Raw genomic sequence first — 24,973 nt, 5'->3', positions numbered from 1 at the left:
ACTGAGGAAAAATTAAATACTAAATAAACACTAAAAAGAAAAGAAAAAAGAAAACAAGTGACCTGGAAAATAGATCCAGGAGAAATAATTTAAAAATTATTGGACCACCTGAAAGCCATGATCAAAAAAAGAGCCTAGACATCATCTTTCAAGAAATTATCAAGGAAAACTGACCTTATATTCTAGAACCAGAGGGTAAAATAGAAATTGAAAGAATCCACTGATCACCTCCTGAAAGAGATCCCAAAATGAAAACTCCCAGGAATATTATAGCCAAATTCCAGAATTGCCAGGTCAAGGAGAAAATATTTCAGGCAGCCAGAAAGAAACAATTCAAGTGTGGTGGAGCTACAGTCAAAGTAACACAAGATTTAGCAGCTTCTACATTAAAGGATCAGAGGACTTGGAATATGATATTCTGAAGGCTGAAGGAGGTAAGATTAAAACCAAGCATCACCTACCGATATTCAATGGAGCTAGGATTCAATGAGATAGAGGACTTTCAAACATTCTTGATGAAAAGACCAGAGCTGAATGGGAAATTTGACTTTCAGATAAAAGACTCAAGAGAATCATAAAAAGGTAAACAGGAAAGGGAAATCATAAGGGACTTAATAGGGTTAAACTGTTTACATTCCTATATGGGAAGATGATATTTGTAACTCATAAGAACTTTCTCATTATTAGGGTAGTTAGAAGGATTATATATAGATAGAGGGCACAGGTGTGAGCTGGATATAAAGGGATGATATCTAAAAAGTAAAACTAAGGAGTGAGAGAGAGAAATGTATTGGGAGAAAGAGAAAGGGAGAGGAAGAATGAGGTAAATTATCTAACATAAAAGAGGCAAGAAAAAGCTTTTACAGTGGCAGGGAAGAGAGGAGAGGGGAGGAGAGAGGGAGTGAGCGAACCTTCCTCTCATCAGAATTAGCTCAAAGAGGAAATAATATGCATACTCAATTGAATAAAGGTCTATTTTATTTTTTATTATTTTCCCTTTAAAATGAGTTCATAGTTTTATTTATTGTTTTTATGTTGTGGATTGTTGCTTTAAATTTCACTAATTTGTTCTTTGATTTTTCAGAATTTCTATTTTGGATTTTAATTAAAGGTTTAACATCTGTTGGTTTCCTAATTTAGTTTTATGCTCAGTTAATTGATTTGCTCATTTTCTCTTTTATGGGTGAAAGTGTTTAGAGATAAAGATTTCCCCTATAAACTCTTTTGTCTAATTCCACAAATTATGGTATGCAGTGTCATTGTTGTCAATTTCTCTGATTAAATTGTCTATTGTTTCTATGATTTGTTCTTTGGCCCACCAATTTCTTGGGATTAAGTTTTAATCCTTTATTCAATATCCCTTGTTGAAAATAATTTTTATAGCCTTGTAGTTAGTAAAGGATATATTTGATATTTCAATTCTGCATTTGTTTATAACATTTTAATATTCTTATACATAGTCCCCTATTTTAAAGATAAGAAAATATTTTAAAATTATTTTTATTAACTTCATGAAACATTTCCCAATCACATATAAAAATTTAACAATTTTTTTTTAAAATTTCAAGTTTGAAATTTTCTCCCTCTCTCCTACTCCTCCCTTCCTCCTTGAGAAGTCAGGCAATTTGATTTTTGTTTATACATGTGAAGTGATGCAAAACACATTTCCATATTATCCATGTTGCAAAAGAAAATGTAAAATAAAGCAATAAAAATAAAGAAAGGAAAAAAAGCATGCTTCAATCTGCATTCAGAGTTCATAAGTTCTCTCTCTGGAGGCGGACAGCATTTTTCATCCTGGGGTTTTGGAATTGTTCTGGAGAACTAACTCTTTTGCTGTTGATAATCATTAGGGTATTGCTGTTTCTGTGTACAATATTTTCCTGGTTCTGCTCACATCACTTTACATGAGTTCATATAAGTCTTCCCAGGTTTTTCTAAAACTATCCTGCTCATCATTTCTTATAGCACAATAGTATTCCTTCACAATCATAAAGCACAACTTGTTCAACCATTCCCCAACTGATGGGTATCCTCTTGATTTCTAATTATTTGCCACCACAAAAAAAAGCTTATAAAATTATAAATGTTTTTCTACAAATAGGTCCTTTTCCCTTCTCTTTGATCTCTTTGGGATAAGAGTAGTAGAGGTATTATTGGGTTAAAGGGCATGCACAATTTTAAAGCCTTTTGGGCATAGTTCCAAATTGTTCTCCACAATTGTTGGATCAGTTCACAGTTCTACCAACAATGCATTAGTGTCCCAACTTTTCTACATCCCCTCCAGCGTTTGTCATTTTCCTTTTGTGTCATGTTAGCTAATCTGATAAGTATGAGGTGGTATCTCAGAGTTGTTTTAATTTGCATTTTGCTAATCAATAGCGATTTGGAGCATTTTTTCATATGATTATAGATAGCTTTGATTTCTTCTTCTGAAAATTTCCTATTCATATCTTTGACCATTTATCAGCAGGGGGATGACCTGTATTCTTATAAATTTAACTCAGTTCCCTACATATTTGAGAAATGAGGCCTTTATCAGAGAAACTTGATGTAAAATATTTTCCCCCAGTTTCCTGTTTTCATTCTAATTTTGGCTGCATTCATTTTGTTTGTGGAAAAGCTTTTTAATTTCATGTAATCAAAATTATGTATTTTACTTCCCACAATCCTCTCTATCTCTTGTTTAGACATTAACTCTTATTTTAAATTAAGGAAATTAAAGCCCAACAAGGTTCAGTGAATTGTCCAAAGTCACAATAAATCACACAAGTAGTAAGTGGCAGATCTAAGATTTACATATAGTTCTTTGTCTCCAAATCCAGTGTTCTTTCCCCTGTACCAAACTATTTGCCTCCATTTTCTAGATATGTCTTTTTCAAATCTAAGTGAGTCTGTGAGTTCCCTGTATAGTGATATAGGTCCTCTTAGGCAGCTTCCCCTTTTCCTTATTGCAATAATTTCTGCTTAGATCTTTTGGATTTTGATCGAGAGCTTCTCATTTTCTTGGATAAAACTTGCTTATAAAATAATAAGACATTGAATCTTACTTATCCTTTCTCTGAATGTCTTGAAATCAACTTTCCTGGTCCTCTTTAATATAGTTCCTTCTCTCTGTTGATTATGTCAGTTTGAGCTGTGTATACCTTGTTTGTACATAGTTGTTTTCACATTGTCTCCCCATTGGACTGTGAGCTCCTTTAGAACAAGTAATATTTTTTTTTGCTTTTATTTCTGTCCTCTGCATTTAGCACAAGGTCTGGCACATAGTAGGTCCTTAATAAATGCTTATTGACTGATTGCTCTCCACAAATTTAAGGCATCCACCAGATTATATCTTGCTTCCTTCTCTTTCTTTATCAACCAATCTCAACAACTCCTGAAAAAGGACTTGGAGTTAGAAAATCTAAGTTCAGATACTAGTCCTGCCATTTACTAATTGTTCAATCCTAAGCAAGATATTTAATGTCTCTGAGCCTCTAAGTGGCAAGTAGATAGAGAACTGGGCTTGGAATCAGGAAGATTCATCTTCCTGAATTCAAATCTGGCCTCAGACACTACTCGCTATGTGACCCTAGGCAGGTCATTTAACACTATTGACCTCAGCTTTTTTTTTTTTTACTTACAAAAATTTTTTTAATTAATCTATTTATTTTTAGTTTTCAGCATTCATTTCCACAAGATTTTCGGCTACAAATTTTCTCCCCACCTCTCCCCTCCCCCCCACCCCAAGATGGCATGTATTCTGATTGCCCCCTTCTCCAATCTGCCCTCCCTCCTATCACCTCACCCCCTTATCCCCTTTCCCCTTATTTTCTTGTAGGGCAAGATAGATTTCTGTACTCCATTGCCTATTTATCTTATTTCCCAGTTGAATGTAAAAACAGTTTTTAACATTTTTTGTTAGAACTTTGAGTTCCAAATTCTCTCCCTTCTTCCCTCTCCACCCACCCTCCTTGAGAAGGAAAGCAATTCAATATAGGTTATACATGTAAAACACTTTCATAATAGTCATGTTGTGAAAGACTAACTATATTTCCCTCCATCCTATCCTGTCCCCCAATTATTCAATTTTCTCCCTTGACCCTGTCCCTTTTCAAAAGTGTTTGCTTTTGACTACCCCCTCCCCCAATCTGTCCTCCCTTCTATCATCTTGCCCCCTCTTATCCCTTTCCCCGCTACTTTCCTGTAGCGTAAGAGACCCAATTGAGTGTGTATGTTATTCCCTCCTTAAGCCAAATCCGATGAGAGTAAGGTTCACTCATTCCCTTTCACCTCCCCCCTCTTCCCTTTCGTTATAACAGCTTTTTTCTTGCCTCTTTCATGTGAGATAATTTATCCCACTCTATCTCTCCCTTTCTCCTTCTCCCAATATATTCTTCACACACCCCTTAATTTTATTTTTTAGATATCATCTCTTCATGTTCAACTCACCCTGTGCCCTCTCTCTCTATATATATATGTATATATATAATATATACATATATAATATACATGCACACACATATTTGTATGTATGTATGTATGTATGTATGTATGTTCCCTTAAACTACCCTAATACTGAGAAAGTACTCATGAGTTACAAATCTCATCTTTCTATGTTGGAATGCAAACAGTTCAACTTTAATAAGTCCCTTATGATTTCTCTTTCCTGTTTACCTTTCCATGCTTCTCTTGATTCTTGTATTTGAAAGTTAAATTTTCTATTCAGCTCTGGTCTTTTCATCAAGAAGGCTTGAAAGCCTTCATTGAAAATCCATTTTTCCCTTGAAGTATTATACTCAGTTTTGCTGGGTAAGTGATTCTTGGTTTTAATCCTTGCTCCTTTGATCTCTGGAATATCATATGCTGAGCCCTTCCATCCCTTAATGTAGAAGCTACTAGATCTTGTATTATCCTGATTGTGTTTCCACAGTACTCGAATTATTTCTTTCTGGCTGCTTGCAGTATTTTCCCTTTTACCTGGTAACTCTGGAATTTTGCTACAATATTCCTAGGAGTTTTCCTTTTGGGATCTTTTTCAAGAGGCATTTGGTGGATTCTTTCCATTTCTATTTTACCCTCTGGTTATAGAATATCAGGGCAGTTGTCCTTGATAATTTCTTAAAAGATGATATCTAGGCTCTTTTTTGATCATGGTTCTTAGGTAATCCAATAATTTTTAAATTATCTCTCCTGGATCTATTTTCCAGGTCAGCTGTTTTTCCATTGAGATATTTCATGTTGTCTTCTATTTTTTCATTCTTTTGGTTTTGTTTCATAATTTCTTGATTTTTCATGAAGTCGGTAATTATTTTCTTCAGTGAGCTTTTGGACCTCCTTTTCCATTTGGCCAATTCTGTTTTTTAAGGCATTCTTCTCCTCATTGGCTTTTTGGACCTCTTTTGCTATTTGGGTTAGTCTATTTTTTAACATGTGATTTTCTTCTGTATTTTTTTGTGTCTCCTTTAGCAAGCTCTTGATGCATTTTACATGACTTCTTGCATCACACTCATTTATTTTCCCATTTTTTCCTGTACTTCTCTTACTTGATTTTCAAAATCCTTTTTGCGCTCTTCCAAAGTCTGCAACCAATTCATATTTTTCTTGGAGGCTTTTGATGTAGGAGCTTTGACTTTGTTGTCTTCTTCTAGCTGTATGTTTTGATCTTCTTTGTCACCAAAGTAATATTCTATTGTCTGAGCTTTTGTACACTGTCTGCTCATTTTCCCAACCAATTACTTGACTTTTGAGCTCTTTGTCAAGATATGACTCTGTTTCCAGAGTGGAGAGTGCTCTGTCCCAAGCTTCAGGGGTTTTGCGCCTTTTCCGAGCTACTTGTAGGCACCTGTGAATTTTCAGTTCTTCTGAGATGGTGTGATCCAAGGAGAGGTGTTTATTCCTCCAGTGGCCTGTGCTCTAGTCTCTGAGTGATCTCAAGCACTCTTTTCTGCCTTGGAACTTCTAGGAGGACTCAGTCTCCACAGCCACCACCAGCTCTGCCACACCAGCGCTCCTTCTCACCTCAGGACCACCACCCACTCCACACAAATAAAGACAGATCTAAATAACTGGAGAATTATTCATTGTTCATGGGAAGGCTAAACCAACCTAATAAAAATTAGAATACTACCTAAATTGCTCCTTCAATGCCACATTAAACTAACAAAAAATTACTTTATAGAGTTAGAAAAATAATAACAAAATTAATCTGGAAGAACAAAAGATCAAGAATATCAAGGGAATCAATGAAGAAAAAATGTGAAGGAAGGAAGCCTAGTGATACCAGAGCTCAAACTATAGCAAAAAGCTGTAATCATCAAAACAATTTGGTACCAGACAAGAAAAAGAGTAAATCAATGGAACAGATTCCTGACACAATATACAGAAGCAAATGAGCACAGTAACCTAGTGTTTGATAGACCCAAAGGATCCCAACTATTTGGGCGAGAACTCATTATTTGACAAAAACCACTAGGAAACCTGAAGAGTGGTCTGGCAGAAATTGGGCATAAACCAATATCTCACACTGTATACAAAGATAAGCTTAAAATGAGTATATGATTTAAACATAAAAAAGATAGCAAAAGCAAATTAAGGCCGCATGGACAAGATTGCCTTTCAGATTTATGGATAAGCAAAGGATTCATGACGAACCAAGAAATAGAGAAGTTCATATGAGGTAAAATGGATAATTTTCAGTACATAAAAATTAAAAAGTTTTTGCACAAACAAACTCAAAGCCAAAATTAGAAGGAAAGCAAGAAGTTGGGAACAAAATTTTACAGCAAGCTTCTCTAATAAATGTCTCATTTCTCATGTATAGGGAACTAAGACAAATTTATAAGAATAAGAGCCATTCCCCAATTGACAAAAGATCAAAGGATATGAACAAGCAGTTTTCAGAGGAAAAACTCAAAGCTATCAAGTCATATGAAAAAATGCCCTAAATCACCAATCATTAGAGAAATCCAAATTTAAACAACTCTGAGATACTACCTCACCCCTTTCAGAATGGCTAACAAGACAGAAAAGGAAAGGACAAATGCTGGAGGGGATGTATGAAAGTAGGCATGCTAATCCCTTTTTGGTGGACTAGTCCAACCATTCTGGTGAGCAGTTTGGAACTACACCCCAAAAGCTATAAACCTTTGACCTTGAAATACTGCTAGGAGGTCCACACCCTAAAGACATCAAAGAAAAAGGAAAAGTATCCATTAAACTATTTATGGCAGCTCTTTTTGTATTGGCAAAGAAATGGAAACCAAGGGTATGCCTGTTTATTGGGGAATGACTGGACAAGTTATTGTATATGAATGTGATGAAATACTATTGTTCTATAAGAAATAATAAAGAGAATAGTTCCAGAAAAACCTTGTAAGATTCATATGAATTGATGCAAAGTGAAGTAACCAAAATTAGGAGAGTAATTTACACAGAAACAACAATGTTGAAAACATAATTGTGAAAGACTTAGTAAGTCTGATCAATACAATGATACACCACAGTTCCATGGTGAAAAATGCTGTCCACCTCCAGACAGAGAACTGATGGACTCAGAGTGAAGACTAAAGCATCTCTTTTCCTCTTTCTTTTTTTCTTGTTTTTTTTCCTCCCTTCTTGGAACATGGCTAATGTAGAAATGAGTTTTGCGTGACTTCATTTGTATAATGGGCATTGTATTTCTTAAATTTATTTATTTATTTTGGAAGTGGGGGGGGGGGCGCAAGGAAAGGCAATTGGGGTTAAGTGATTTGCCCAAGGTCACACATCTAGTGTGTCAAGCGTGTGGCCCGATTTGAACTCAGGTGCTCCTGACTCCAGGGCCGTGCTCTACTCACCGCGCCACCTAGCTGCCACTTTTTAAAAAATTATTTATTTATTTGGAGGGGGGAAGGGTATTGTATTTCTTGCCTTCTCAATATGATGGGGAGGGGGTGGAGGGAGGGAGGAAATTTAGAACTAAAAAAATTTAATACATTTTTTAAAAAAGAAAAAATGAAGCCCTTCCCTTCCCCCCCACCCTTCTCTAAAAGTGAGAATAGACAGCTAGGTGACTCAATAGATAGAGTGCTAAGCCTGGAGTGAGGAAGACCTGAGTTCAAATTTATCCTCAGGTACTAGCTGTGAGACTTTGAGCAAGTCATTTTACCTGTTTACCTCATTTCCTCAGCTGTAAAATCTCCCAGGATTGTTGTGAGGATCAGATGAGATGAGTGTAAAGCACTTAGCATAATAAGGGGCACATAGTAGGCACTATACCGGCTATTATTATTTATTATTATCTCTAGAGGCAGTAGATTCCAAGATTGGGCTTTTCTAATATTTAGGACTTTTTCCTTATATTGAAGTGAAAATACTCCCCCCTCTGAAACTTCCCCTCCTCTCAAACTCCGCACCCACCTCTTACTCCCCATTTTTTTCTAGTTCTTACCTCAGGGTCCAAGCAGATTAAATCTAATCCTTTTTCGAAGAAAACATTTTGTGACCTGGAAGCTACATCAACTCTCCCCCTTCCCCCACTTTCTTCTTTTTTGTTGCAGGGGGGAAGGCAGGGCAATTGGGGTTAAGTGGCATCCCTACGGTCACACAGCTAATAAGTGTGTCATGTATCTGAGGCCATATTTGAACTCAGGTCCTCCTGACTTCAGGGCCGTGCTCTACTCACTGCACCACCTACCTGCCCTTTTCCCCCACTTTCTACCTGAGGAAACTAAGGCTCTGAAATGTGAAATGACTCGGCCAAGATCACACTGCTGGTAAATGGCCCAGCTAAAAATCAAACCCAGCTACATCATACTACCAGGCAGAACTAGAGTCACTACTCCAGATGGTACCAGACCAGAGGACAGCTGGACTATTGCCTCCTATTTTCTAGACAACTATGCCCCCCTTAATGATTTACATGGAGCTTGTAAGCCCATTTATCTTGACCTATTATCTACCTCCTGAGCTCTTTTCCTGCATTTTTGCGTTGGAGATTTTGAACCGGGGCTCTCTGGGATCCTCCCACTCTTGCTCCTGTCCGCCTGTAACTGTTGACATCACCAAATTCCCTGCTTTTGGACAGGCTCCTCCCCCCGGCGCTTCCTTCAGCCGCAGTGACAGCTGAGCCCCGATAGGAAGCGATCTCTTTGCGGTGCTGGGCCCAGCTCTGGCCTTCTTCTGCCCTCCCCTCCCCTCCCAGGCGGGCTCAGCTCCGCTGGCAGTATCGGGTTACGGGAGCTACTGCTGTGTCCTGTGCGCTAGGGGGTGGGGTGGAGGGGTGGGCAGAGGAGTAGGCACTAGGGCTGGGCACACATTCAGCGAGGCAGAGGTGGACGGTGTGAATACAGTCTGGTAAACCATGGCTGATGACTTCGGCTTGTTCTCCTCCGGCAGCGGGGCCCCAGGGCCAGCGGAGGAGGACCCAGCGGCTGCCTTCCTGGCCCAGCAGGAGAGTGAGATCGCTGGCATTGAAAACGATGATGAGGGTTTTGGTGGCGTTGAAGGAGCCCTGCAGCAACCGGCAGCGGAAAATGGAAGTAAGTAGTCTGGTGATTGAGAAGCTGTGGGCAATAGCCAGGGGTGATGTCTAGTTTGAAATGGGCTCAGACGTTGGGGGAGGCGGGGAGAGGCGATAGAGGGCAGTGGGAGAGCTTGAAACTCTGCTGGACACCTGAGCCCCCGCTAAGGCCCTGTCTGTAATTCCAGAGGCCAGGATCTCTGCCAAATGACAGGCCAATCTGGTGACTGACGGTAGGAGTGGGAGGGGGAGTCAAGAAGAAGCCCAGCGGTGGCTAGGTCTAGGTGAAGGGCAGGCACACAGGGAGAAGGTGCATCTGACAGCCAGCCATCTGTAGTTCCTAGACCAGGGAACTTGAAGGCACAACATAAGGAGAGAATGGTCTGATCCGGCCAACTCAAGGATTCCAGAGGAAGGGGCATAACCATTCCAGGCTACTAAAATCAAACGTCAGCTCAACATAGAGAATAAGCCAAGGTTCATTCCGTTTTCCTCCTACCCTAATGAGTGTGAATAGGTCAACTGTTATCAATTGAGGCTGGGAGCTTGTGTGGCCCTGGTGCAGGAGGAAATATAACCCTCCTCAGGTGCAGTGCCCTCAGAAGGTGTTTGTATTGGGGTGGGGCATGAGGTGGGGTGCAGATCCCCTGTTTCTAACTTGCTGTGTGACCTTGGGCAATTCATTTCTCTATGTGCCTCTATCTCATCTGCTTAATGAGAGGTTTGTTTTCAGCTCAGACATTCTGTGTTTCTGTGATCAGATCAAAACAAGCATTTACGGAGCACCAGAAAATATTAATTAACATTTATATAGCTCTTTAAATTTTACTAAATGCTTTCTTCACAATACCCCAGAACCAAGATTATTGACACAATTTTACAGATGAGGAAACTGAGACTCAGAGCCAGTCCCAGTAAGCACCAGAGCTAGGTTTTGAGCCCAATTCTCACCTCCACATTCAGTGCTCTATCCCTTATACATAAGTAACCCTGTGTTCAGACGTTATGTGGGGGATACAAAGTAGCGCTAGACAGGTTATCTTGCCTGCCATAAGCTTACAGTATCCTACTGGTTCTCCAAGAGTAATGTGAGAGACCCTTGGTAGTCTTGGGAGGGGAGTCCAAGGATTTCTAACATTGTCACTAAATTGCTAGGACCTTTCACAAGGGGCTTCCAAAATAAGTAGCCAAAATTGTGCCTGGGGCAAATTTAGTTGGGGGAAAGGTAGCATGGTAGTGCATGAGACAGTCCCACTTAGGGTCCCACAGAGAGTCCTGGTCCTTGCTCCCATAGAGATCAGCAGGTAGTGGGCCCTGACCCTTTGGAGAGTGTTGTCCTGGTGATGGAAACCTGAGGATAGTGGCCAGGGGCAGCTGGACCCCTTACTTCCCAGAGGATAGCAATAGATTTTACCAGTTCCTGCTCCCCCCAACCCCATTTTGGCACCCTAGAACCCCATCCTCGTTGTGGTAGTTATGGCTCTGATTACTTCCCCATTTGGGCCTAACTGTAAAATTACAAGATTGGAATATATGGTCTCTACCTAAGGTTCCTTCCTGTTCTAAGGTTCTGGGTATGTTGTTTCAAGGTATTTTTATCTCAGAAATTCTGTGTTTTAAGTTCCTTTCTAGTTCTGACATTCTATGCTCCTGTGAGGTAGGTGGCAAAAGTATTATTATTATTCCTCCTTTTACAGATGGGGGAATTGAGGCTCAGAGGGTAAAGTATCTTGTTCATAGTTACTCAGCTAACAAGTTTTAACACCCTTCTCTCTCGATTCTAAGTTGAATACTCTGAGGCCCAGAGAAGGAAAGCAAATGGCCTGAGATCAAATCACTAGTTTAGGATTTGAACCCAGATTTTTAAATTCTAAATCCCCATGATCCCCAGGCCACAGCTGCCTCCCAACAAACTCCCTTCCAGCTCTGACCCTGCATTCTGTGTTCTGTGATCTCACATTCTGTGTTCTGTGATCCCTTCAAGACTTGGTAATCTGCGAAGCGAAAGTCTCCATAGTATGAATATTTATAAGACAATGAGGTCTCTCTCTGCTTTTATTTTTGGTATGAAGGAAAAATGTGCTTATGATGCTTAATCAAAACCAGACACTGCCTTATGGATATTGGTATCTCAATTGTTGCTTTCTTCCTTTTTATTTTGATGGGGTTTTGTGGTGGCAGCATGTGGTTAAGGGAGAGTGTTATGGAGAATGTTTCTCATCACCCAAATGGTCTGAGAGGTAAGTAAGTTTAAAACCAGCTACACTGGGCCATCTTCACACTACTGGTCACTACTACCAGGGAAATAAGTCAATTTAACAAACATTTGCAAACACCTGCATTCAAGGTTGAGTGCTGAGCATATATATGTATGTATTGTGTATGTATGTGTGTGTGTATACATATACATACATACATGTGTGTGTATATATAATATAGATAATGTATATATGTGTGTATATATGATATTGTCCTTAGATAGTTTACAATCTAATAAGGCAAGGATGAGTACACTGACAGCTATGAAACAAGAGAATAAAATAGGCACAAGAGAGGCCTAGGAAAAGTACTAGGAGGAACTTGAGGAAGAAGAGATCACCTTCTGTTAAGGGGTGGGAAGGGCTTCTTGGAGGAGGTGGCCCTCCTCTTGGAGGAAGGGAGGGACTTCTTTCATCAGAGATAAGAGGTGGGAGGGTAAGTCCATTCCACTGAGCAGTTTGGAAACATGGGAAATGCATGAGCGAATAGTAGTTAATAATAACCCATGGACTCTGACTCTTAAACAAAAGCAGAGGAAGAAGCTTTGGCTCCACCCTTTTGATTCTTCAGTCCCCTTTTTTCCTGCTCCTCCTTCTCATGTCTGTCCCTTTTCACAGTTCCTCCGAGCTGGGAAGGGCATTGCTAAAGAGACATTCAGTTCTCAGGGAAGAGGTAGTAAGTGTGAGAAAGCTGGGTCCTATGAGTGTCCCTGACTTGGGCAAAAGTCAACCATTTGGTTGGTGCATTCCCTCTCTGATAGGACTTCACATTTTAACACAATTCAGGAGATGGCAAAGCTGCAAGGCAGAAAGGGACAAGGAATAAGTGTTCCAAGGAGGGCAGTTAGGTTGATTGTGGGATTTGCAATGATACCACATAGGAATCAGCTGGAGGAACTAGAGATGAAACCTGTCTTCAGGTATCTGAAGGTCAGTCATGTTGAGCAATAACAGGGCTTGTCCTGTTTGTCCCCAGAGGGCAGAATGAGGAGAGTGATGTTTCTGAGAAGCAGATTTTGAAGATATAAGGAAAACTCATTAACAAGCAGAGAGCTGCCCCAAAGCAGAATGGGCTGCCTTGGGACATAGTGAATTCCCAATCAGTGGAGATCGGCAAGCAGTGGATGGATGACCATGTGTCAGAGATATTTGAGAGGGATTCCTTCGTCAGCATTATACCCCTTCTGACATTCCTTCCCACTTTCATATTCTTTGATTTCAAGATGAATACAAGTAGGGAGTCCAGATAGGCTATCAGAAAAGTCCAGCCATGATGAGGAGTTTGGGGCTAAGGGAAGAAGTGAGGGAGGAAGGCAGGGAGAAAGCCTTACACAGACACAAACACACACAGACACACACACAGACACACACACACAGACACAGACACACACAGACACAGACACACACACACACCCCTACCCCTTTTAGCTGTCTCAGCTGTTTTAAGTGGGGCAGGAGAATGGCTGTAGGCAGAGAGGTGTTGCAGGAAGGGCAGCAAATGCTGTCAGACCCACCCAACCAAGGAGTCAGCAGGCTGGGTGTGGGAAGAAGGGTGTGGATCAAATATAAATTACTGCAGGCCAATTACTCAGGCTGCTGAAGATGCTGGGGGCTGGGGAGGGAAGATGTGCATTCTGTAGGAAAACTGAAAGTTAAACAGAGAGTTTGAAAGTCATAGGAGGTTGAAGGCTGGGTAGAGGTTGGGCCTGGGCCTCCCTCTGCCCCTATTTGTCCAGATAACCTTCCTTTGACAGCATAGAAAACAATCCTTTATCTCTGAAATGGACTTTTCTTAGATTCAGAAGCCTCTAGTTGTATTGGATGGCTGGTGGCATAGAAGATTAGAGCTAGAATGGGCTCTAGGACATGGAATATAGCCCCTGAGAGAGACCATCAAGTAGAGTACAGGGAAGATAGAGCTAGAAAGGAATTTGTTGAGAGGCAGCTGTGATGCACGGAAAAATCACTGAACTTGAAGTCAAGAATTTCTTTTCTATAGATGGAGAATAATGATACTTTCACTAGTTACCTCATAGGAAGTTTTCAGAAGGGGTCAAGACTTGATTAAGAATCCTGACTCCAACTTGAATTAGCCCCTCAGTTCACCCCTCTAGCCCTCAGTTTCTGCTTCTCATCTCTGCTTCGGTACTTCAGGTATCCATGATTTGATGCATGTGTGTTATTCCCTGCATTGCCAGACTTAACCCCCCTTACAACTTAGGAGGTGGTATTAGATTGTTACTGTTGCTGAAAAAATTCCTCACCTGTTGGGCGACCTGATAATGAATTGCCTTGACTCCAAAGTGACACCCTTCCAACTTGGTAGGATCTGCTAGAACTTGTGTTCAAACCATTGAGAACCAAAGATCACCCACATACCATGAGGAAGCACCAGAAGAGGACTTAAGAGGAGTTTCCCAGGGGCAGCTAGGTGGCGCAGTGAGTAGAGCACTGGCCCTGGAGTCAGAAGGACCTGAGTTCAAATGCAGCCTCAGATACTTGACATACTTACTAGCTGTGTGACCTTGGGCAAGTCACTTAACCCCAATTGCCCTGCCCTCCCCCTTCAAAAAAAAAAAAGAGGAGTTTCTCCATTTGCAAAAAGGGCATGGTACTATTTGTATGAACCACCTTACTCCCAGGTATTTTCAGGAACTGGAAGAAGTTAAGAAGTTAACACAATTCAGACAAGCAATATTGTGCTGAATCAGATCACTCCATCAGTCAGCATGCATTCATTAAGCATCTGCTGTATGCTGACTTTGCTAGGGATGCAAAGTAAAAAAGAAAAAGGAGCTTACTTTCTATCCAAGAAGACAACATATAGGTTATATACTTGTATAGGAAGTCAACAAAAGCATAAATATATAGTACATATGTATCTATATATGTATTAGATATGAATTTTATATATAATATATGTGTATATTTATGTACATATGTGATATATTTATGCTTTTGTTGACTTCCTATACAAACATATAATATGTTATGTATATATGTAAGTATGTATAGGTATGTGTACTTATGCTTTTGTTTACTTCCTACACAAACCATTTCCTAATTGCCCCAACTGCTCATGCCCTTCCTTGAAAACCAAAACCAAGAGACTTGTAGTTAAGAAATTGGTTTAGGAACCTAGCTCTAACTCATGCTCACAGCATGATCCCAAACCAATCACATACCCTCTCTGAATACCCACTCCCTAATCTATGAAATGAGGAAAAGGTTTCTTTTATTCCTCGCCTCCCAGAGTCATTGTAAAAGAAGATCCTTTGCCAACCTTGAAGTGCCACACAAATGTAAGCTTATATTCTCTTTGTGTCATAAGCCCAGGAAGTCAGAGCCCTGGACCCTACTGTGCCTAGCCATTGTGGTTAGAAAGATGGGGTTAGGAGTGTCTAGTTTGATCCTCAGCCTAACAAACACCAAATTGATGTCATCTTTCGGAATTTAGACTAGAGGTTGGTGAGGCCATTCTATTTCCCATCCTCCAGTTTTATATCAGCTTTGGGCCAGGCTCCACTGGCTAACCTTGACTCAGTTAGAGCCTAGATTCCTAGATGCCTTTGTTTGTCCCTCACTTGATGAGTTGGTTTGTGGCCATTTGGTTTATTTGGACCATAATGACCCAGGAAAGTGTCCTTCCCCTTCTTTCTCCCCCATGGGTCTAGAGCCTAAACAATTCCAAGCTCTGAGTGATGGCACTTCTACTGAGATGCGCAGGACAATGTTGTCTGCTCCGTGGCCTCCTGATGGGCTAAGGAGAATATGGGTTTAAGGAAGGCAGGGACTATGTCTTATGATGTAAACTTTGTATTTCCCTCGCATCCAGCATAGACTTTAACATATATTAGGTAATCAGTGTTTGTTGAATTGGATCCAATTAAATAGAACTAAAGTGAATTTGAACTGAACTGAATTATTAAAATTTGAAGGGCTCTAAGACACTGTAACGGCAACCACACTGGCATACCCAGGGTGGCTGCTAGTGCAGGTTCTTTTATCTGCTTTACTAAGGAAAGAGAGCTGTTTAAGGGGTCAACAATCTTCTGTAATTAAACAGAAAAAATAAGAGAAGAGGAATAAAGACCAATAGACAGGGCTCTATTGCCTGAATCAAAGTTTTACATCCACCACTGAATCGAAAGAGCCTTTATCTCTGAGGAGTGGGGAAGCTCTGAACATACGGTCCCTCAGAGTCTCAACCAAGCAATCACAACATCTTTCTCATAAGTAAGCCCCCAAAGCAAAAGCTCCCCTCTCACAATGTATACTCTTCCAGCTAATAGGCTCAGAGCCAGAAGGTATCACAACTCAACTCATTGCCTAATGAGCTTATTAACAAAAGGTGTGCAAGCCTTCCTATAAGCAAGCTTCCCTTAATGGCCTCCACAAGAGGCCTATTAATGATGGGTGGGGAAGATCTTAACCACCACCCCCCTTAACATATTAACATTACAGACACCATCCGGTCAACCCTCTTGTTTTATAGATGAGGAAACTAAAGCCTCAAATCATGAAGCGACTGATGGAGTGTAAGTAGCAAAGTCAAGATTTGAACTTAGGACGTCCTACTTGAAATCTGCCTCTGACTCTTTCCCCTACATCGTGATGAATTAAGTTAAATCAAACTCATAGGATCATATGTTTCGAACTGGAAAGGACCTTAGAAAATCATCTAGTTCAACCCCTTCTTTTTATGGAGGAGGATTAGATAATTTGCCCAAGTTCGTACAAGCGATGGGGATGGCGTGGAACTCAGGTCTCCTGACTTTAAACGCAGCCCTCTTTGCGCTGTACCACCCCGGCTCTCTGTGCTGTCTTCCCTAGTAGACCTGAAGCTCCTTGAACTGAATTGCATTGCGTTGAATTGATTTGAATCGAGACTGAATTGAAATGAGCTAAACTACATGGAATAGAATTGATAAAAAAAAAAAAAACATTGTTTTTGGAATCAGAGAAACTAGGTTCAAATCCTGCTTCTGCTACCTGGGTGACTTTGGCAAGTTTCTCTAGGACTTTGTTTCCTCCTCTGTCAAATGAAGGATTTGGACTAGATAATCCCTACGGGGAGGTGGTACTTTAGGGCAGTTAGGTGGCACAGCGGATAGAGTGCCAGGCATGGAGTCAGGGAAACCTGGGTTCAAATTCAGCCTCAGACATTTAATAGCTGTGTGACCCTGAGCAAGTAACCCTGTTTGCCTCAATTTCCTTATCTGTCACTCTGTCAAGAAAACCCCAATTGGGGTCATGAAGAGTCAGACAGGACTGAACAACAACAAAATTTCTAAAGCCCCTTCTAGCCCTCAATCCTAAGACCTGAACCAAATGCCAGTCTCACTGGGTAGCAAGAGGAGCCTTCCAAGCAATGAAACCCAGTTGCATATACTCCCTTTCCTCTCCTTGGCTGAAGTTGGAAGATTGGAGACCAAATCCTGACTCTAACACTAGCTGTATGACTATATGTGAATCTCTTTTCCTCTCTGAGTCATAGTTTTCTCTTCTGTAAGGCGAGGGTAATACTGACACTACCTACCTCCTAGAGTTAATTAAGGGTGCTGGTGGGCATCACATCCACATTATGGGTAGTGGCATTCTGCAAGAGCCTGAGTGGGACTCTTTGTGTGCTGTGTGCCATCAACAGCAGATTTCTTGCCGCCACACCATCATTCCCTTGAAGGCATACAATACTGCAAACATTTTTTTTTTGCAAACATTTTCTAAACAAAAAATTCAGAGCTAGAAGGACAAGATGGCCATGGAGACTCTTTTAATTCTAGAGTTCTAGGATTCCGATAGTTGGTCTGTGCCGTGAAGAAGGAGTTTTAATAGATAGCGTTAACTGGTAGAACTAAAAGGCCTCGTGGAGGGCATCAAATGCAACTTTTTACTCAGTGTCTTAGTCCCCTTTTATATAGCAACCCTGACAGGTGGTCATTTAGCTGCTTTTTGAACACTACAGGTGATAAGGGAACCACTTTCTCATGAGGAAGCTGATTTCATGTTTCAACAGTTCTAATTGTTGAGAAGTTATTCCTTATGTTGAGCTAAACCAGGGGTGGGGAACCTGTGGCTTCGAGGCCACATGTGGCCCCTTTAGCTCCTCGAGTGTGGCCCTTTGACTGAGTCCAAACTTCACAGAACAAATCCCCTTAATAAAAGGATTTGTTCTGTAAAATTTGGACTCAGTCAAAAGGCTTCACCCAAGGACTTAGAAGGCCACATGTGGCCTCAAGGCTGCAGGTTCCCCACCCCTGAGCTAAACTTTTCCCTGCAACTTCCAAAGAGCATTCCTAGTTTTGCTCTCTGTAGGCACAAAGAAGTCTCTCCTATCTACCGCGTCATAGATAATATTTACATAGCACTTTAATATTTGCAGAGCTCTTTTATGCATTATTTTACATCTCATGTGAGACTCACAACAACCCTGGGAGGTGGGTGCTATTATTACCCTCCCCATTTTACAGATGAGGAAACTGAGGCAAGCAGTGGTTAAATGACTTACCTAGTGATAGGCAGCTAGTAAATGTCTAGGGCAAGATTCACATTCAGCTCTCTCTGACTGCAGAAATAGCATTCTGTTCACTTTCGCTGTCAGCTAGCTGCCACCACATGACAGCCCTTCAAATGTTTGAAGACAGGGACCATGAACATCTCCCAGATCTGGTGTTTTCTTTTCTGGGCTAGATATCTCCAGTTTTTTCATGATCTTGGATTAGTTGGACAAGGACATGTGTAGTAGCCACCACTAGAGACCTCCTTCCAGGCTGATAGTGATCCATTAATCACTGCTTTTCAGATGAAGTCATTCAGCTCACCCTAAATCCACCTCCTTGTGCCCACATTTCTCTACCTTGTCCACAAGGAGATCCTGAGAGATTTTTCAAATGCCATACGTTGGTCTCCAGACCTTTGACCCATTTTGATCACCTGCCTCTGGACACAATTCCAGCTTGTTTAAAATGGGTCACCCAGCACCAAACACAACCCTCCAGCAATAGCGCACACCTGATCACTTACTTTGTTCTAGACACGGTCCTTCTATTTATGCAACCTAAGATCACATTAGATTTATTGGGGGCCGTGTCACACTGTTGACTCATTCCGAGCTTGCAGTCTGCTAAAATCCTTAGATATCTTTCACATGAACTGTGGCCTACCTGTGCCTCTTCCATCTAATGTAGCTGATTTTTAAAATCTTAGCATATGACTTTTTATTGATACATTTTGATTTTAGGTCACCTTCATTTCTCAAGCAAGCATTTCCTTGTAACAAAGATCTGTTTTAAAGAGAAAAGGAAAAAAAAAACATTCTGCAAAGCCACTTTTTTGTGTACAATTTTAGATGGATTTTCTTTTCACTAAGATCCGGCTCTGATGCCTCATCATAGTGGGTGACTCTGGCACCTTGCAGGCTATGTAGATGGGACACAAGGTCTGACAGGTCCTATCGCATTGGAAAGGTTTTGTATGAAGGAACAGCAAGACTATAGTCTCAAGAACCAGCCTAGCCAAGTTCTGAGAAGCTTGTCCCTGAATTGACTGCAATGATGATTTTTTTGAAACTATAACAATTCTCAAAGATAACGTATCAAGTCACAGGGGCCTTTCGATCTGCACCAGTGGCAAATACCCACACTAATAGAATTGTAGATCTTAGAAGTACTCACATGTAGGATTTTACATTAGTAGAGATTCATTTTCATCTTGTGAGACTCATGCCCTTATATTAGATTGTCAAGAAGCTTTTATCTGTTGTCCATATTGCTGTGTATTCCCCAAATTGGATTACCATGGCACTCAGGTTTTTATCCAAGTCACTGATGGAAATGTTTAACACCTCCCTCTGCGGTGACATTAATTCATCAATCACCGCTTTTGGGGTCTAGTCATTCAACTAGTTCAGAATCTCGCTGTTTATGTTTTCATTCATAACTCTTCATCTTGTCCACAAGGATGACTTGAGAAACTTTGTCTAATGCCTTGCTAAAATCAAGATACTCTGTGTATTTGGACTTGTCCCCACCAGTACAGTCACTGTCCTCAAACTATAATGCTTCAGACACAGTAGTCATTTTAAAATTCATTAAACCTGTGACCTCACTGATATGCAGTGGTCCAGATGGCTACCCATCCCTGCTCTCACTCCATGTGATTCTTGTCCATAATCTCTTCTAAATCCCTCATAAGTGATCCACTCAAGTCCTGAAGAATGCTCCCTAAGCTGATTTTTTAGGGGAGCAAAGTGCTTTATGTACATTACCTCATTTGATCTATCACATCTCTGAAGTCTGTACTCCTCTAGGTCTTTTAACATTTTGAAGGCACCAGTGTAGTATTTGAGATGTCATTATCCTCTGCTAAATGAGCAGGCTACCTCCCTTCCTGATCATGCAATTCCTGAAAAATACCTTTTTATGCCATTTACTACATAAGAATTTAAAAAAGAAAATGAGTCTGGCATGACTTGTTCTTAGTAAACTCATGCTGACTCCCAGGGAATTCTCCTCTCATGGTATATTTGCAAACAATCCGCTTGATCATTTGTTCCACAATTTTGCTTAAGCTCAACATCAAATTCATCAGTCTATGGTTTCTGGACTGCATCTCCTCCCCTCCCTCACCAGCCTTTGAAAACCAGGCCCTTTCCCATTCTCTATGATCCCTCAGCAATCCCCAATAGCAGTTCTGTGTTCACATCTGCAAGTTCTTTCAGCACCCTGGGATTTCATTTGTCTGGGCTTGCTAATGTGAACTCATTTAGAATATGTTGGTACTCCTTTTCTCACCTAACTTGAATTTCAATTCCTTCTGGTTTTGAATATCAGCTCCTCCTCTCTGAGATATATGACCATAGGCCAGGGGTGGGGAACCTGCAGCCTCCAGGCCACATGTGGCCCTCTAGGTCCTCAAGTGCAGCCCTTTGACTGAATCCAAACTCCATAGAACATTGGGTCACAGGTTCCCCACCCCCGCCACAGATAAATCTCTTAGTTCAATAATCATAATCATAATAACCAACATTTATAAAGTGCTTCCTGTGTGCCAGGCACTGTGCTAAGTGCTTTACTATTATCTCATTTGAACCTCACAACAACCTTGGGAGGTAGGTGTTATTATTATCATCCCTATTTTACAGTTAAGAAAACTGAGGCAGACAGAGATTATGTGACTTGCCCAGGGTCACCTAGCTAGTAAGTGTCTGGATATGAACTCAAGTCTTCCTGACCCCAGGTCTAGTGCTCTGTAGAGCATCACCTAGGTAGCCTGCCTTCACTGGATTGCTGTGGGAATCAAATAATATAATAGATGTAAAATATTTTATATATGTAGTTAAATAAATGGCAAACTATGAAGAATACAGGGTAATTTGGAAAGACTTATATTAATTAATACAGAGTAGAATAGTTCATTCTGGAATCCTGCTTTCCTGACTCTGCTCCATGGTATTATTCCACTCCTTTATATATGACTATTTTAAATCTGAGGCCCCTGAATGCCTGTTCTGCCTCATTGAGATAATTCCTGTATTGTCAGAATTTAGTTTTTGAAAATCCCCCTTCTTGTCCTACCCTCTCACATAGAATCTCTGCACATGGGCTCTTAGCCATCATTTCTCTGAACCTTTTGAGGTCTACTTTACTAAAAGGTACATGTCTGACTATTCCCAATCACCCCATTTCTTACCAGTCATAATAATCAAAAATCCATGTGTAGAAATTCTAAATGACAAGGTGTATATATGTGTGTGGAGGTGGATGTATACATACAATGATGGAATAACTCAAAAGGCTGTCCATCTGATCTCATGGCATAACCTGGGCAACATGTATTTTTCATCCACTTTGTTTTTCCATTGTATGTGGCATCCCCAGGAGACAAGACTGTGGAACAAGAAAGAGCTCCTAAGTGAAGTGGTAATGATAGAATCCTGAGGAGAAAGTGACCTTTTCTGTCAAGGAGAATGGTTATTAAATTGGAAAATAGTTGTAGATTTGTTATACCTTGGAAAACACTCTGGCAAAACAATAAACTTCCTAACTGGCCATGTAAAAGTTCCATCTGGATGCCTTTGTATCTCTCAGCAGGGAGTCAGTGACCACCTATTGTGTCTCTTCCTCCTGGAACTGACTGCAGGTTTAGTTCTACTTGGGAACATCTATGAAACAGGGAGTACCAACTGATTCTTCAGAAAACTCTGTAGAAGAAAACCTCATACTTATTCTGTTACCCTGATAGCTCACAGTTTCTTACACATTTTCAGATTGCATATAAACACACATGCATACATGCATATATACATACATGCACATACATAAAATGACCAAACAACACAAAATACACATACACATATCTATGTCTATACATGTCTATATGTATATTTGTCTAGTAATTTTCAGTTGTGTCCAACTCTTCATGACCCTATTTGGGGTTTTCTTGGCAAAGATGCTGGAGTGGTTTGCTGTTTCCTTCTCTAGCTCATTTTCCAGATGAGGAAACTGAGGCCAACAGGGTAAAATGACTTGCCCAGGGTCACACAGCTAGTAAGTGTCTGAGGCCATATTTGAACTCAGGAAGATGAATTTTCCTGACTCCAGGCCCAGCGCCCTATGACACCACCTAGTTGCCTGTGTATGTGTGTGTGTACACATATATTTGTGTGTGTGTGTATATATGTATACACACATATGTATATATGCATGTGTGTGTATTTGGCTTGTTAGCCTCTTGGCCCTGGTTTTCATAGATTCTTCCATCCTGCCTGAGAACTCTTCACTTTCTTTAATTAAAGTCAAGCACTGAGAATCATTCCTCAGCTTCCTGAAGGAGAGGCTTGAGTTTATAATTCAATGGCTGGGTGCCTCCAGCAGGAATACAAGCATAGCTCAACCCTTCCTGAAAGAGTTCCTTTGATTATTCTTCTGCCTACATCCATATTTCTTGATGCCCCCATTCTACCCCACCCCCTTGCTAATTGCCTGTTTGCTGCTGCCAGGATCCTAGGAATGCTGCCCCTCCCATGTCACTTCCTGGGACAATTGATATGACAATTGGTAGGAGTTTGTTCAGTCATGAGTCAGCCTACACTCCTCAAGTAATGAACAAACTTAATGAGTAAACATACATTGATCCTGGACTAGAGTATTTTGCAATTACTCAACTCTTTCCACCCCTTTTGACTGATTACTCAGGGCAACCAGAGCAGGACTGCTTCCCATGATGACTGTCATACAGAGTGTATGCCAGCACATGCAATTCATACTCCAAATATGCCTGTGCATCAGTGTGCATATTCTAGAGGGAGAATCTGAATTCTTCCTCTTGACTCAGTCATTTTAGCTATGTCTGACTCTTTGTGGCCCCATTTGGGGTGTTCTTGCAAAGATACTGGAGTATTTGCCATTTTCTTCTCCAGCTCATTTTGCATATGAGGAAACTGAGGCAAACAAGATTAAGCGACTTGTCTAGAATCACACAACTAGAAAGTGTCTTGATATTGGCGATTAAATTTGCTGCTTGGGAACAAAGCTGACCTCTTGGTCCTCTGTTATCATTCATCATCACCATCATAATAACGACTACTTGCTACTATTACTTTAGCACCTTATAATGTTGGTAGGTCAGGAGCCTCCACCCCACCCTCCACCTTGCCTGACAGACATGCTGTTAACACTAGTTGGTTGAGTAGGAAGTCACCAACTAAAATCCTTCCTGTAAGATGGAGGACCACTGGACCTTACTATCTGCCCTGGTGCTATGCTCTCCAGATCACCAGGCACTGCCATCTATCTGATCTACTCATCTACCCCTAGACTTGCCATCCACCCTATAGTTGAATCTTTAGGATCACTGGGCCTTTTCATACATCTCCATTGGATCCTGCAATTAGAATGTGAGCTCCTTGAGAGAACAGATTGTCTCATTTGTATTTGGGTTTTTTGTTTCCTATTTGTAAGTGCTTAGCCCATATACATGTGTACACACACACACACACACACACACACACATTTTAAAGACAATTAAGGTTATGTGACGTGCCCAGGGTCACACAGCTAGTAAGTGTCTGAGTCCAGATTTGAACTCAGGTCTCCCTGACTCCAAGGCCAGTGCTCTATCCACTGCATCAACTGGCTTCTCTGTGGTTGTTTTTTTTCCATAGTAAGTTCTTAATAAATTCCTTTCATTCATTCATTCAGTATTATGTGCCTCTTTTGAAGTCTTACCTCCCTATTAGATTATAAACTCCTTCAATTTCAAACATTAATTGAGTGCATGGTTAGGAATGGTACTAAGTGCTGGAGGGAAGAAAGGGTCCGAACCTGTGATTTCACTGGTGTATGGAATTCCTAGTATAAAAACAACCTCTACTAATGCAACTCCGCAACTTTTCTGTAACTTGCAGTCTCAGAGATCTACCTGGGGCATTTAGAGATTAAATGTCTGGCTTAGGAACATATGGCTAGTATGTATCCAAGGCAGGACTTGAATTAAGGTCTTCCTAACAAGGTCAGGCATCTACCATGACACACTACCTCTTAGGCCCGGGTTGGGGAACCTGCGGCCTCGAGGCCACATGTGGCCCCTCTAGGTCCTCAAGGGTAGCCCTTTGACTGAATCCAAACTTCACAGAACAAATCCCCTTAAAAAAAGGATTTGTTCTATAAAACTTGGACTCCAGTCAAAAAACTGCACCCAAGGACCACATGCAGCTTTGAGGCCACAGGTTCCCCACCCCTGTGACTTAGGCACTAGGGATACAATCAGGGGCATGTTGGTAAATGTTTAACAACCAGCTCTCTGAAAAAAATGTATTATATATTCATGATATGTTTTTTTATTTTTTATTATTTTTTACCTGATACACTTTTGAATTTAATCTGCATTGGTAACATTTTCTCCATTATTTTCTCAAATCACTTTTTAAAAAAATCAAGCCCTGATTTATATAATTTACGATTTCCAAGGTATAAATGTTCATACTGAAAATTTAATTGGCTCCAGCAAGTCTCTGGATACAATGACCAAAAATATTAAATATCCCTGCCTTCAAAGAATTTCTGTTATATTGGGAGGAGAGGAAACATGCCTTATCTAACTTTATATGTCTTCCCTGCTCTTTATACCGTAGATGCTTAACATCTGTTTCTTGATTGATTGATTGATTGACTAAAGGGACCGTTAGGTGATAGGACCATTAGGTGACTGTCCCCATCTATATGATGGGAAA

The 24,973-nt window shown here is 40.7% G+C and overlaps 1 protein-coding gene across 2 annotated transcripts in view; it reads left to right on the top strand.

The window, feature by feature from the left end:
- Nucleotides 1-9,037: 9,037 nt before the first annotated feature.
- CLTB (clathrin light chain B) overlaps nt 9,038-24,973 on the top strand; it is a 46,591-nt gene continuing 30,655 nt past the window's right edge. Inside the window, exon 1 of one of the 2 annotated variants that reach the window (XM_036749472.1) lies at nt 9,038-9,503. In XM_036749472.1, coding sequence (XP_036605367.1) covers nt 9,326-9,503 — 178 coding nt within the window. In that variant the 5' untranslated portion in view covers nt 9,038-9,325. The remainder of the gene's footprint in view (nt 9,504-24,973) is intronic. The other variant, XM_036749473.1, reaches the window with a different exon arrangement.

Source organism: Trichosurus vulpecula, chromosome 3, assembly GCF_011100635.1.
Source record: "Trichosurus vulpecula isolate mTriVul1 chromosome 3, mTriVul1.pri, whole genome shotgun sequence".
NCBI lineage: Eukaryota > Metazoa > Chordata > Mammalia > Diprotodontia > Phalangeridae > Trichosurus > Trichosurus vulpecula.
Note: the sequence above shows the minus strand (reverse complement) of the source record. Positions and strands in the feature narration are given on the sequence as shown.